This window comes from Leopardus geoffroyi, chromosome D3, assembly GCF_018350155.1.
Source record: "Leopardus geoffroyi isolate Oge1 chromosome D3, O.geoffroyi_Oge1_pat1.0, whole genome shotgun sequence".
Taxonomy (NCBI): Eukaryota; Metazoa; Chordata; class Mammalia; order Carnivora; family Felidae; genus Leopardus; species Leopardus geoffroyi.
In genome coordinates, this window is record NC_059339.1 from 86,408,094 (window position 1) to 86,421,894 (window position 13,801).

The 13,801-nt window shown below is 38.4% G+C and overlaps 1 protein-coding gene across 3 annotated transcripts in view; it reads right to left on the minus strand.

Moving 5' to 3' along the window:
* The window catches only part of RTTN (rotatin), a 163,345-nt gene that overhangs the window by 24,220 nt on the left and 125,324 nt on the right, over nucleotides 1–13,801 (minus strand). For all 3 annotated transcript variants that reach the window (XM_045459641.1, XM_045459640.1, XM_045459642.1), the window contains exons 38-40: nucleotides 12,567–12,720; nucleotides 9,694–9,831; nucleotides 6,339–6,556 (exon numbers count right to left, since the gene is read on the minus strand). In XM_045459641.1, the coding sequence (XP_045315597.1) occupies nucleotides 6,339–6,556; nucleotides 9,694–9,831; nucleotides 12,567–12,720 (510 nt within the window). The remainder of the gene's footprint in view (nucleotides 1–6,338; nucleotides 6,557–9,693; nucleotides 9,832–12,566; nucleotides 12,721–13,801) is intronic.

The following is a 13,801-nucleotide window of genomic DNA, read 5'->3' on the forward strand; positions in this document are numbered from 1 at the left end:
AGGCCACTCTCCCTCCCCACCCCTTATAAGAAACCGGAGACTCAGTCTCTGGACAGGATGAATTAGAAGGGTTCTAAACTGGGGCACCTGGGTGGTGCAGTCGGTTGAGTGTCCGACTTGGGCTCAGGTCAAGATCTCGCAGTTTGTGGGTTCGAGCCCTGGGTCAGGCTCCGTGCTGACAGCTCGGAGCCTGGAACCTGCTTCAGATTCGATGTCTTCCTCTTTCTCTGCCCCTCTCCTGCTCATTGTCTCTCTATCTCTCTCCCTCTCTCAAAAATAAACATGAAAAAAAAAGAAGAAGAAGAAGAAGGGTTCTAAACTGACAGAAATGAGGCATATTTCCAAGTGAGGGTATTACACTGAAAACAGGAAGGATTAAGTGATACATGCAAATTAATTTCTAAGACCTCAGCTCTCTTCCTTCCACTTTGCCACAAAACATTTGGCGGTTGGCTTTTCAGCTCCAGGCAGGAGATGAGAGATTCTTAGGGAATCTGACAAGTTCAAGAAGGCAGGCCACAAAGGGCCCCGGCCCAATCGCCTTACACAGTACAGCCTGCAGTTGACAGGCTCCACTCAGATGCCCAGGGCTTCCAGTCTACTTTAAGTCCCCCACTTTTAAATGCAGCAGACAACCAACGTTACCATGTTCCAGAGAAAATCCCCTAACCAGAAACCAGAAATCAAAATAAAGAGTAAAAAAGAGAAGAAAAGAGACCATGTAGGAAGAAGAAAACTTAGGAGTCCCAAACATATAGAAGACACGAAGTAGATGGGATGTCAGATGGAAAGAACTTCAAGAGAGACCAGCACAATTAGATTAAATTAGATTAAATTAGATTAAATAGATCCCCTCCCCCCCGAAACTTCATCAGGAAAATGCAGAATGCTGAAGACCAAAAAAAGATTCTTAACACTCCCAGGAGAGAGAAACCAGAAACCATAATGGCTTCAGACTTTTCTACAGTAACATGAGAAGTTAAAGGGGAGAGACAAGGCCTTCTCAATTCTGAAGTGAAGGACTTCCAATGTACAGTTCTCACTGAAGTATAAATTTAATGTAAGGGTCGAAAAAGACTCAGATGTCGAGACCTCGAAAAAGCTGCTTATGCACCTTCGTTCTGGAAGCGACTAGAGAACAGACTATCCAAAGAAGGAGTGAAGCAGGAAAGGAGAACACGGGAGACGCGAGACTGCAGGAATTCCCCAGGAGGAAGGCGAATGGAGACCCCAGGATCTCACTGCACACCAAGCAGGTCAGAAGGAATTGGGAGTGACCGCTTCTAGAACACGAAGCTAATGAAGTTCTGACATTTCTGAATATACTGAGAGGACATTCGATTGCTGGCAAAGAGCATGGAGCTAATCAGTGATAACAGAAAACTCAGCAAATTTAAAAATAATACAATTTACCTCTAAGAAAAAAGGAAGCTGTGCAGGCAGAGAAAGGGAGACATTGTCTGCAACACAGTTCAACCGTGCACAGCATCTTCACAGATGTACCACCCCATGCTGCCTCATCTCTAGCCACCGTGAAGATACAGGATAGCAGGGAAATGAGAAGGGAGTCCACTGCGGCCAGGTAGGTGGGTGGGGCCTGGAAAGGGAACTCAAGTCTCATTTTCCAAAGCAGGAAGTCAACGGATAATGTCCACAATGGAATAACCAAGACAGACAAATACAAGCATGTTATTCAGAGACACAGAAGGGAAACTATTAAACAATCAGCTAAACGAGGTATGAATAGTTGCCTCTAAGAAGAGGAAAATGAAGGAAGACGTCTTTTACTTTGCATATAAAACTTGTAAACCTGTTAGGCACTTTAAAATGTGTACACAGAAAAACAGATATGAAAGCCAAAAACTAACAACAAACAAAAAACAAGCAGGTCTAACCTATAGTAAATCCACATACTTTTCAACATACACCAAAGGTCAGAGTAGAGGATTTAATTTCTATAATTTTCCAGGTAGCACTTATTTCAGACTGAGAAGTCCTTCTGAGCATCTGTGCACAGAGCAGGAGCACGGGGCTCAAAGCACGAGAAGCCCTGGAGACAAGAAGGGGGAGGCTAAGGTTACATGTCAGATAGCTGAAGGGACGGACACCAGCTACTGGATGATGCAGACACACAAAAGAGGAGGAGGATACAGAGCAAGAAACCGTTTGTCTTTTTGTCAACCACAGAAAGAAAGAAAATCAGGACTCAATGTAATTTACTTAAATTTTATGCTCTTTTGCGGTGCCTGGGTGGCTCAGTCAGTTAAGCATTCGACTTCAGCTCAGGTCATCATCTTGTGGTTCTTAAGTTCAAGCCTGACATCGGACTCTGTGCTGACAGCTCAGAGCCTGGAGCCTGCTTCCAATTCTGTGTCTCCCTCTCTCTCTGCCCCTCCCCAATTTTTTTTTTTTTAATTTTTTTTAATGCTTATTTATTTTTGAGACAGAGAGAGACAGAGCATGAACGGGGGAGGGTCAGAGAGAGAGAGAGGGAGACACAGAATCTGAAACAGGCTCCAGGCTCTGAGCTGTCAGCACAGAGCCCGACGCGGGGCTTGAACTCACGAACCGTGAGATCATGACCTGACCCGAAGTCGGACGCTCAACCGACTGAGCCACCCAAGCGCCCCTGCCCCTCCCCAATTTTATGCTCTTTTTAGATCTAATTCCTTCTATACATTAAGTGATCTAGGTATTCCAGGTCAAGACTTTTTGCTTTCTTTCCAAAAAGCACTGATATAAAGAACAGGTTTTTTAAATTATAGAGAATACTCCTTGATTGACACAGCAGTATCTCAAATAGATAAGCTCTTCTCTCCAACAGATTTACTCTTGAACTTCACCACTCACTAAACACTAGTGCAAAATATATCTCCTAAAAATGTGAAATAAGACTTTTTTGTTTCCTTCCATTACTACCCTTAGATATCAGACCAAATACAAGGAGTAAAATTAATTCAATATCTCAATTATGAGCAAAATCTATTATTATAGCATTTGTATTAATCTTGTGATCCACATTTATTTGCAAATGAAACATTCTGAGTATCTCACTAGGTAAGGCAAAATCACCATTAAGTCATATTTGTTCAATACGTTATGGTCAAAAGATAATATGGTCTCCATGGTCAAAACATTTGTATTGTAAGACATATATGTCAAAAGACATAATAGTTTCTCAGAGCATATTCAAACCCTCAAACCTTCTCAAATTGGAATTATGAAAAAATAAACTTGTACATTATTTAAGATACAAATACCAAATGCAAACTTTTAACATGTATCCTCTGTGGGAGAGTGCGATAAAGCAGCTGTTTTAAAGATTCTCTGCCAAAACATTTTAATTGAAATTACAACATAATAACGTGTGAAGAGGATGGAGAGTGTTAGCACCAGCTAAAGCTTAATACAATTCTCTCCTTTTGCATTGGCATTTTAAGAACTGAATCACAAGAGGTTAAGTGATGTGCTTAAGGTCACACATCTAATATTTTTGAGTAAGATTTTACAGATAATTGAAATAAACTTTCGAAGGTCACGATTTTAGTATACTATTTCTTCCGATAATTTAAAGAGTGCAGTTTACTTTCCTTTGTATAAAACCTGCCACAACCCATAGCCTACATTCATGTATATTAAAAATCATGTAATTTATCATTATGTGTTGCTGTTTCATAACTCACATTTTAATAACATTTTAATTCACATATCTTTATATAGGGCAGAGCAAAGAAAACATAGTGTTTGTAGTTTAATAAAGCTCGTTAATAAATGTCCCATCTCACGTCAGGCACTTCCTTTCTTTACTTTCTTTGTCTTGAACTTGCTTGTGTCCTTCTAACAAATGTCATGTATTCATATTCTACTGTTTATATGAACAAGAAGAGTCTGATTTATTAGGAAAAACAGTTATTATAATTGGTTAAAGTATCCATATCCACATAGAATACCTTGTGTCTTTTGTAATTTGGAAGAAACGGAGAGGAAAATTGGCTAGTCGTTAGGAAAATCATTGAGATGCCCTGTGGCTCTAGGGTACCTCATTTTCTTTGGCCAAGAAGGTAACAGCAAAAGATTATAAATGATAACTTTTACAATGAACAGTATTACAAAATATTAAGGAAAAATAAGGGCAAGGTAAATTTAGAAAATTCCTGTGGCACAGAATTTTTACTACATACATTTATTTTAATCTGGTTCATCAACCAACATGGACCCATATTTATCACAAGCCTAATCATGATTTCTTGAAACAGCACCAGCAACAAGCAAGAAAAACAGCTGGGAAGTAAAATACGTTTGGTTTGGCCTAGCTGGAGGTCTTTCAATTTCACCTGGTCCAGGATTGGCTGCAGGACCCATGGTCATGGCTGTGTTCAAGACTCCCAGAGAGACAGGGCATTCCGGGCCTGGGTAGGGGGCGGGGGAGGTGCACTGCCCTCACTGAGGGAAAGAAACGGATGCAGGGCTCCACAGGTCCTTACATTCCTTGAGGGGAAAGTGTGTCCATAAGAGCCTAGGAGAAAGGTGCCCCACTAAAGCCAAAGTTAGGAGATTAATAGTGCTTTTGAAGTGGGGCTGGGCGACCACTGAAAAAGTGTGAATTTGAGTTTCCTCTTACAATAGGCTTTCAAATGCAAAATCAGATAAAGCCAGTTGCTTTGATGGGGAATGAGATAACTGGCACACAGCCATCCAGCTTGGGTTCTGAGCTGAGTGGAGCAAGGAGGCAGTAGCTACAGAGAAGCTGGGGCCTCCTAAGAGTAAGTGACTTCGAGCAATGCTGTGGGGCTCTCTTCCCCCTAGAATCTCAGCTTCCCAAGGAGCTGCTGGAGATGGGAGAAAATGTTGTGGGACCTTTATCAGGCTCCTTATCTGTGCTCTGAACGTAACTGTAGTCCCTTGGGCAAAGGAGACGGAGACAAGAGTCTGCCAATAGCCCTAAACTTGGGGCAGGTTCGAGCTGGACCGGAGCCGTCCTTGCCTCTATCAGCCTTGTCTCCAGTGCTCCCACATAATGGAGGCTGCTGCCCAAAACCCAAAAGTGGCCATTCCAGCAAGACCTGTACATCCATAACTCCCACAGGCAGAAAAGGGGCAAAACCCCCTAATTCTAAGAAGCAAAGGGACGGCAACAAATCGGCAGACTAGAGCTATCTTCTGTCTTTATAAAATGTGGCAGGCTGACTGGGAAATGGAAGCAAATCCTTCAAGGCAAAAGTCTACTTCTTTTCTACCTTTCAGCAAGAAGTTGAAAATCATAAAACCATATGACTATTAAAAAGAGGGATTCTTGGGGCGCCTGGGTGGCGCAGTCGGTTAAGCGTCCGACTTCAGCCAGGTCACGATCTCGCGGTCCGTGAGTTCGAGCCCCGCGTCAGGCTCTGGGCTGATGGCTCAGAGCCTGGAGCCTGTTTCCGATTCTGTGTCTCCCTCTCTCTCTGCCCCTCCCCCGTTCATGCTCTGTCTCTCTCTGTCCCAAAAATAAATAAACGTTGAAAAAAAAAAAATTAAAAAAAAAAAAAAAAAGAGGGATTCTTAATACTGAAAAATCTAGCAATTTCCTATTTGTAAAAACAACTATGCAACTTAGGAAACACTTCAAAGTTTTTTTGTTAATCTATTTATAAAATCATACTTTACTGATTTTAGAGCGTTTTCCAATGAACGAAATTCTTGGTTCATGTTTTAGGAGTGCAGAAAGTAAGTTTATAACAAAGGCAGCATGGTTTAGAAAGGTGGCATTTTCTCACAAATGTGCCAATTAAGTCCACCTACCTCTATATACAAACTACCTTAAATATATGTAATTCATTTATATAAATCAAATGTCATTTAGGTGGACATATTTTCAGAGACATAGACATGTCTTTAAAATGGCAAAACATTATGAATTATACCTGCATTCCTGAAATATAATATTATAAATTATAATTATAAATTTTATTTATAATAAGTATTTATTATTTTGTTTATATATTACTTATTATAATGAATAAATAAATAATATTTATTATAAATATAAATAATATATAAATGTAATGATAATATTTGGTCATGGCATGGCACACTATTTTGGTGAACTGCTGGATGTAGGTTTCTACTATTTCATTTTGAATTTGTATGTCATTTTCATTAAAGAACCTAGCCACCAACATCAGAGGGCCAGGGACACAGAGGAGATTGTTAATTTAACTTCATATACCTTTATTTAAATGGTCAAAATGAACATTAATCACTTTTTAATTCAAATGATTGAAAAAGATTTGTACAAGACAAAGACTGAAAGTCAATTTGCTGAAACACTAAAAGTTTTGAAAGACCAAGAAATCACATACCTGAAGAATTCCTTCATTAAGTCGTTCTAGAGATTTCTGATTTTCCGGAGTTTTGTCAAGGAGTGAAGCGATTGATGGACTGTGGCATAAATTTGTTTTATCCTTATCCTGGAGACACCTCTTTGCTTCTTCAGTCAAGAGGACAGAAAGGAACTGCAGGCTGGCAGTACACAGGGTGGGGCAGGTTATAGACAAACCCACACAAGTGCACAACATATCTAAAAGAGATATGCAAATGTTTGAAAACAACTTCAAAATTAAAGAAGTGAATCAGACAGATCTGAGTAATTAAGTTTATAGCCTTTTTATTTCTAATGAAGTAAAGTTATCAGTAGTTATAAGGATCATGAGAATAACTCTAGTGTTTGTTTAAAAATAAATAGTCAATATTAAGACAACACAATCAAGGGATCTATTTAATTTTCATTTCATTCTTTTTATATGGGTTGTTTTTTGTATGAAGGTGTGTGTGTGTGTGTGTGCGTGCGTGCACGAATGGACATATACACAGTACTTGCTAAGTCCCAAAATAAGAGGAATAAGAGGATCACATATATATTAATATTGATCCCTCTGGGGTCTACTGAGATCCACAAAGTTTCTAGAATTTTTAACATTTTAATTTTTATTTCAGGGCTACCCTAAAAAAATTAATGTAACTGTACTCTGAATTATCTAGTTCACTGTGTAGTTATGTTTCTGTTTTCAAACAAGTTGATGCTAAATAGTACTTAAAACAAGAGTATGCAGTGTTGACATGATGTAGAAACAAAGGTTTCATGGCAGTTCACAATAGAGAACAAGAGGGGTGCCTTGGGGGCTCAGTCAGTTAAGCGTCCGACTTCGGCCCAGGTCATGATTTCACGGTTCATGAGTTCAAGCCCCACGTCAGGCTCTGTGCTGACAGCTCAGAGCCTGGAGCCTGCTTCGGATTTTGTGTCTCCCTCTCTCTCTCTGCCCCTCCCTAGCTCACACTTGCTCTCTCTCTCTCTCTCTCTCTCTCTCTCTCTCTGTCAAAAATAAATAAACTTAAAAAAAAAAATAGAGAACAAGAGTGGTTATGAACAAATTTGCAAACATAACACAGATTAGAAAGAATAGGCAAGCCAACTCAAAAGAATCTACGCTGAATCAGTCATTAATTTCCTCCTGTGAGCACTGATTTAATCAAAGGAACATCTGATGTGTTATATTAATTTTATTAATCTGAGTATCACGGGTTTATAATTTTGTTACGTTTTACTTTTCTATTATTTGGAATTTATACCTTTATAAGAGTTATAACTGTAAGAATTTCTACCTAGATTCAGGCTTAAAGAAATTCTTATTAAGTAACATAAGAAAAATATTTTAGTGTGTCACTTTATGAGAATTATGTTCATTTAAATGATGTCTAAATATTGTTTGAGTTTGAGAAAAGACTGTTATAGATAACATAAGTTACAAAGTGATCATGAGATGTTTTAAATATTTATGCGCACATGGGATGGAAACTAAAAACAAAGAAAAACACCATGACAAGGACTAGCAATGATCATTTTTATTAGTTAAGTTTCCATAAACATTACTACTATCAAACCTAGCTGTTTAGCAGTAGGTATTTCTGATTAGCACCATATTACCATGCACGTGTTTTGTAGATAGATTTTTAATTTAATATGTCCTTATTTTATCACCAGGAAAACCGTGTCAGGTGAACAGTGTTCAAGCAGGGCTGAAGGCGAAGGGCTGGAGAGGAAATGAGTATTTTATGCTTTACAGGTCATACACCTTTGTCACAGCTCTTCGACACTACCACTGTAGCAGGAAAGCAGCCACAGGCAACACGTAAGTATATAAGCAGCCACAGGCAATAAGTATGACTGTGCTCCAATAAAATCTTTATCAGAGCGAGCGGCGGCCCAGATCTGACCACCTGGCGTAGGTATGCTACATGAGTAGGACCTTGCTTTGTAGTATGAGTGAATCAGGGGGTAAACTAATTTCCCCACTACGGCTGTAGGAAAATCTCAATTACACAATCTCTTTCAGTTTTAATCTCTCTTAACAAAATAACAATTTCTAAACGGACGCTATTCCTATTAGGGTAAACTCAGAACTCCTATGTCCAAACAACTAACAATTCTGTTTCTTATTGAACATGTATTTCCCTATAAATATTGCTTCAAAACTACCACTCTGGTCATAAAATGTATCATCCATCTAAATTTATAGAATGAACAAATGAGAAAGTAAAATATGAAAAAAAAAAAATTGGTGATAACATGGAAACTTAAAATAGAACTCAATTTTGAATACATTTAAACTAGTTATTTTTAAAAAGTAACATAAATGTTATTTATAAGCATTTATGTTAAAAAAAAAAAAAGGTCTTCTTGCTATGCTAAAATTTAAGAGACTACATCAAAAATTAGTAGTTATTTAAAAGAATAATTTGTCGGAGCATCTGGGTGGCTCAGTTGGTTGAGCATCCAACTTTAGATTTCTGCTCTGGTCATGAACTCACGGTTTGTGAGACTGAACCCTATATTGGGCTCTGCACTGACAGCATGAAGCCTACTTGAGGTTCTCTCTGTTCCTCCCCTGCTCTTTCTCTCTCTGTCAAAATAAATAAATAAACATTAAACACTAATTTGTTTGGGGCACCTGGGTGATTCAGTTGGTTGAGCATCAGACTTTGGTTCAGGTCGTGATCTCGCAGTTCATGAGTTCAAGCCCCACATCGGGCTCTCCAGTGTCAGCACAGAGCCTGCTTCGGATCCTCTGCCCCCCACTCTCTGCCCTTCCCCTGCTGTGCTCTCTCTCAAAAAAAGTAAATAAACATTTTAAAATAAATAAATAATTTGTTTATGCTAGTAGGCAACAATTATATGAAAAACATCTTATAAAAATAATTACCTATAACTACACTCTTAGCATTTCTGTACTCTAAGAAAATCCTTACATCTTCAGACAAGGCACTATACTTATTATAAGTTTCCATGTTATCATATATACAGTATTTAGGTGTAGATTTACCCACTTACAGTGTAAATATGTCAGGAAAGAGACTGGTTTCTACACCAACACATGAGAATCTGTCTCATTGTTTTACAATCATGTCATATCACACGTCTCTTCATAACACCGCAGGCTATTCTTACCTTGTTTTTATAGTTTTTTCAAAAATGCATTTTGGAGGTGCCTCAAGAACACAGCAGATTTCTCAAAGTAAATACCTGGTTTCTCTTTCAAATATAATTAATTTTTTATAATTACTTAATTTTAGAGAATACACATATAGAAACTGTAAACAATAATTATGTTAATTTTTAGTAGCAGAAAGACCCCCAGCCTCGTGAGTGCATCTTCTTACCGATCACCGCTGCCCAGTGCTTGGCCAGAACCACCGTCATAGCCGGGAGAGAGGCAAGAGCGGCTTTCCTCAGGAGTACGGCCAGAAGGTTAAATAAATGCGTCCATGTGTCATAAAAAGCCGATACCAACTCTACATCTACAAATTAGTGAAAACATTTCAAGCTATTAACACAAAGAATAGAAAATACAAAGCTCACCAGATACTTCATCATACTTCAAGTAAGAGTCATGCACATGTCATACGAAGATAAATGTAATTCAGCATGATCCAACATTTATTTCCATTAGTTTTTCATTGTTTCCTAAAGCTTTCTCTCATAAAGCTTTAGCTTACCCCCTACATAAAGACAAATAAATACACACTCACACATCTTCCTCTCATTAACGTCTATTCAACAACAAATCAGAAGGTATGACAAGCTGAATAGTACGCCTTAAATTCAGAACCACATATCATGCGTATTGTAAAAGCAGGGCATTGTCTGTGCCACTTTTATAAAAGTCAAGTTTCTCCTGTTGTCTTTCTCCCCTTTGTGCAGGGTGGAGGAAGGAAGCACAATGTGCCAAGGTCATGGCAGAAAAGCAAGGAGAATGTGTTTGAAGAACCCAGAGTACCGCCCTTCAACAAAACAACACAGAAGAGGATTCTGCAGCTTTGCCTGTGGCTGAGGATGGAGCAAGTCACCTTCTACCCTAAGGACAGCTTTTCGCCTCTCTACGTGGCAAACGGAGGCTAGAGAGCAGTAGCAAGCTTAGGACTGTCTCCTCGGACCATGCCACTGGCAGTATCTGCCAGCTTTTGTCAAACTCCACTACCAAGCAAACTGAGAACGTCCATCTCAAGGTTCTTCTGGAAATGGTATATTCCAGGCAGTTTGGACTATAGCAGTCCTTGGTATGTGTCTCAATCTTCCGTCATTCTCACCTCTATAAGGAGTCTTTTTAGACTATCTTTTCTCCTTATCATCCCCGTGAAATCTTAATTCCACAGATTCTATACGTCTGCTTATGTACTTTCAGTATATCTTTACTTTATACATAAAAAAAAAAAAATTAAGTATAAGGCTTACTGATTTTACTCAAGATGGCCAAATAAAACATTTAAGCTGAGAGTTAAAATTAAAAATTAAGAAGAATTCTTATTTTTATCTAAAAACAAGAAAAAAATTAAAAAGCAATTAACATTTAACTTTATAACTTCTCTTGCTAAGTAACTTTCAATATAATTTACTTGCTCATATAAATTAAAATGTATCCAGTTATACATGAAAATTGGTAAATCACATACAATACATACTAGAAATACAATCAATATTTTATAAAATCATTCAAAAGTATTATTTTTCCAGACAAAAATTAATTTCTTAAAAGTATTTTTACTGAACTTATGCCTTTGCTTGATACGAGAAAATGACTTCTAATTCAACCAGCTATGAGATATACATTCAGACATCACTGACGTTTTTTATTTTCAGCACTTTACAGAATTAATGATGGGCCAAATAACTTACAAAATAATAAAACATATACTATTTTTATTTAATTCTCAAAGCCCAAGTCAGACACACAAGCAAGAGAATCAATTAAAAAAACATCCACCAGTCAGCCAATGACAACCAAGACATGATAGGACTTTGGGACATCCTGCCACATGACTTTGCCACCTCCTGCCACATGACTTTGGGACATCTCACCACATGACTCTGGGACATCCTGCCACATGACTTTGCCACCTCCTGCCACATGACTTTGGGACATCTCACCACATGACTCTGGGACATCCTGCCACATGACTTTGCCACCTCTTACCACATGACTTTGGGATCAAGTGTTGAATCAAAAGTCCTCTAGTCACAACCATCTATGCACTATAGTTTTTAGCACTGATATTGCATATTTCCTGTTTATCTTCCACGAGCTAAACACCAATGCTTCCCAAGTCATACCCAAGAACACCCAATAAGAGAAATTAAATACTAAAAAATATGACTTTATTGGGTTGAACTGACTGAGCTCTGAAGGGCCATAGACCATCGTAATTAAGATTTTTTCCCCCACCCTTTCACTTCTTGGAGGGTGATATTGCCCTCATAGGGAATGCACAGTCTACCCTGATTTGCTTAGTTAGGATACCACTGCCACTTGTAAAATTTCCAAGTAAGGAATTATTATTCCTCTTACACCTGGATATTTGAACACTAATTGGACACTGAGGACTAGATTTGCTGGCATCATAAAACATTTCACTTACCTAAAACCAAACAAATCCATAAAATTCAAAAACCTAAATAAGAATGAATTAATAGGCAAAGAGCCATTTGGCAATAGTCAAATTATCAATTACTTCATTATAAAATCTTTTAAGTAATTACCATATTTTATTTCTGATAAAGTCCTATACTGTTTTTTTTAATTTTCTCTTCTATTAAGTACTATATTCAACTTTTCATCAGAGTATATTTTTCAATAATTTAGGACCTTACCAAAATTTTTATTATATGCGATACTTATAGTTGTTATTGCAGATAAGTTATAAGTAGGTCACATGGCTGTATCCATAGCTTGTAAGAATAATGAATATCTAAAACTCACTGTACTTGCTAACATTACATTAAGAACTCTGCCCTCATTTAAACTGACAGCACAGGGTACAGTCCTTCATTATACTACATACTTGCCTCAAATGGCCCCCTGGAACCACTTAAAACACCCAAACTATAAAACACGTTATAAAAAAGAAAGCCTTCCAAAATATCGGCAAAACACAACATAAAACTCAACCTTGAAGTGAGTACCTGGTGCAGAGTAAGATTCTTTTTTTCCCTCAATATGCTTTACTTCCATACTAAACGTGAAAAAAATAAAGCTTACCTAACACATCTTTGATGCATATGGTGAGGACCCTGATGATGTTTGTGGTAAGAGGTTTCAGAAGCTCTTCCTGAATCACAAGGTCAGGATCTACCAGTAAACATGACTGCAGAAGCCTGGACAAAGATGACAGGTATTCTAGGAGAGAGGATACCTATTTGAAAAAAGAGATAAAGGAAAACAAAACATATCATATGAAAAGCCTAGCTCAGTGATATTTCTGTCTTCTATGCATTGTAAGTCACTTTCTTTGTACCATAAGTTACATAAAAAACTAACAAAATATTAATCGTAATTTTTAAAGATCTAAAATGAATATATAGCAGACAGCATGATTTTCTCGTATTATAAACATACCATTAATGATCACATTAACACTGTCAAGTATGATAATACCAACAAGGCAGTATTTTCAAAGCCAAATTTCAAACTCTTTTTAAAGAAAGAGAGCCTTTATAGTTTTTAAGTAGCTAAACTGTGGAATCAATACTCTGGAAGAAGTAGGAAGGGGCATTCCAAAGTCATAAAGCCTACGACTGCATAAAGAAAGAAAGATGACAAAACATTCTTCAACACATCTCCTATCATGTAAAATGCAAGTTTGTAACATTTAATTTCCTTATTGTTATGGAGTCTTTTTTGATGCCTTTGTACTGAACACTATTGACTGCAGTTACAATAAGTCTGACATCTAATGTATGAAGTGTTACCATAAACAGATAAGCCATGGAAAGTGAGAGCAAACGAGAAACATCAGAGAGGGAACCACGGAATCACTGAAGCCTCTTACAAGCCCACACACTCGGCCCGCTTCCTCAGCGCCTCGGCTCTCAGCTCAGATCTCACCCTTGCGAGGTGTCTTCTGACCACCCTACCAAACACAGCACCGTCTCCCCTGCCGCACACCTTTTCCTCACACTCATTTTTCCCATACCATTTGTGTGTGTGTGGGGGGGGGGGGGGGGATTGTTTTCTTCTGTTTTAGAGAGAGAGAGAGAATGCTCGAGAGAGAGAACATGCAAGCAAGCAAGGGGTAGAGGGGAGAGAGGGAGGGGGAGAGAGACAGAGAGACAGAGAGATAGAGAGACAGAGAGGCAGAGAGGCAGAGAGAGAGAATATGAATCCCAAGCAGGCTCCACACTCAGAGCAGAGCCAGACGTAGGGCTCAATCCCATGACTCTGGAATCATGACCTGAGCTGAAATCAAGAGTCAGACGCTCAACCGGCTGAGCCAC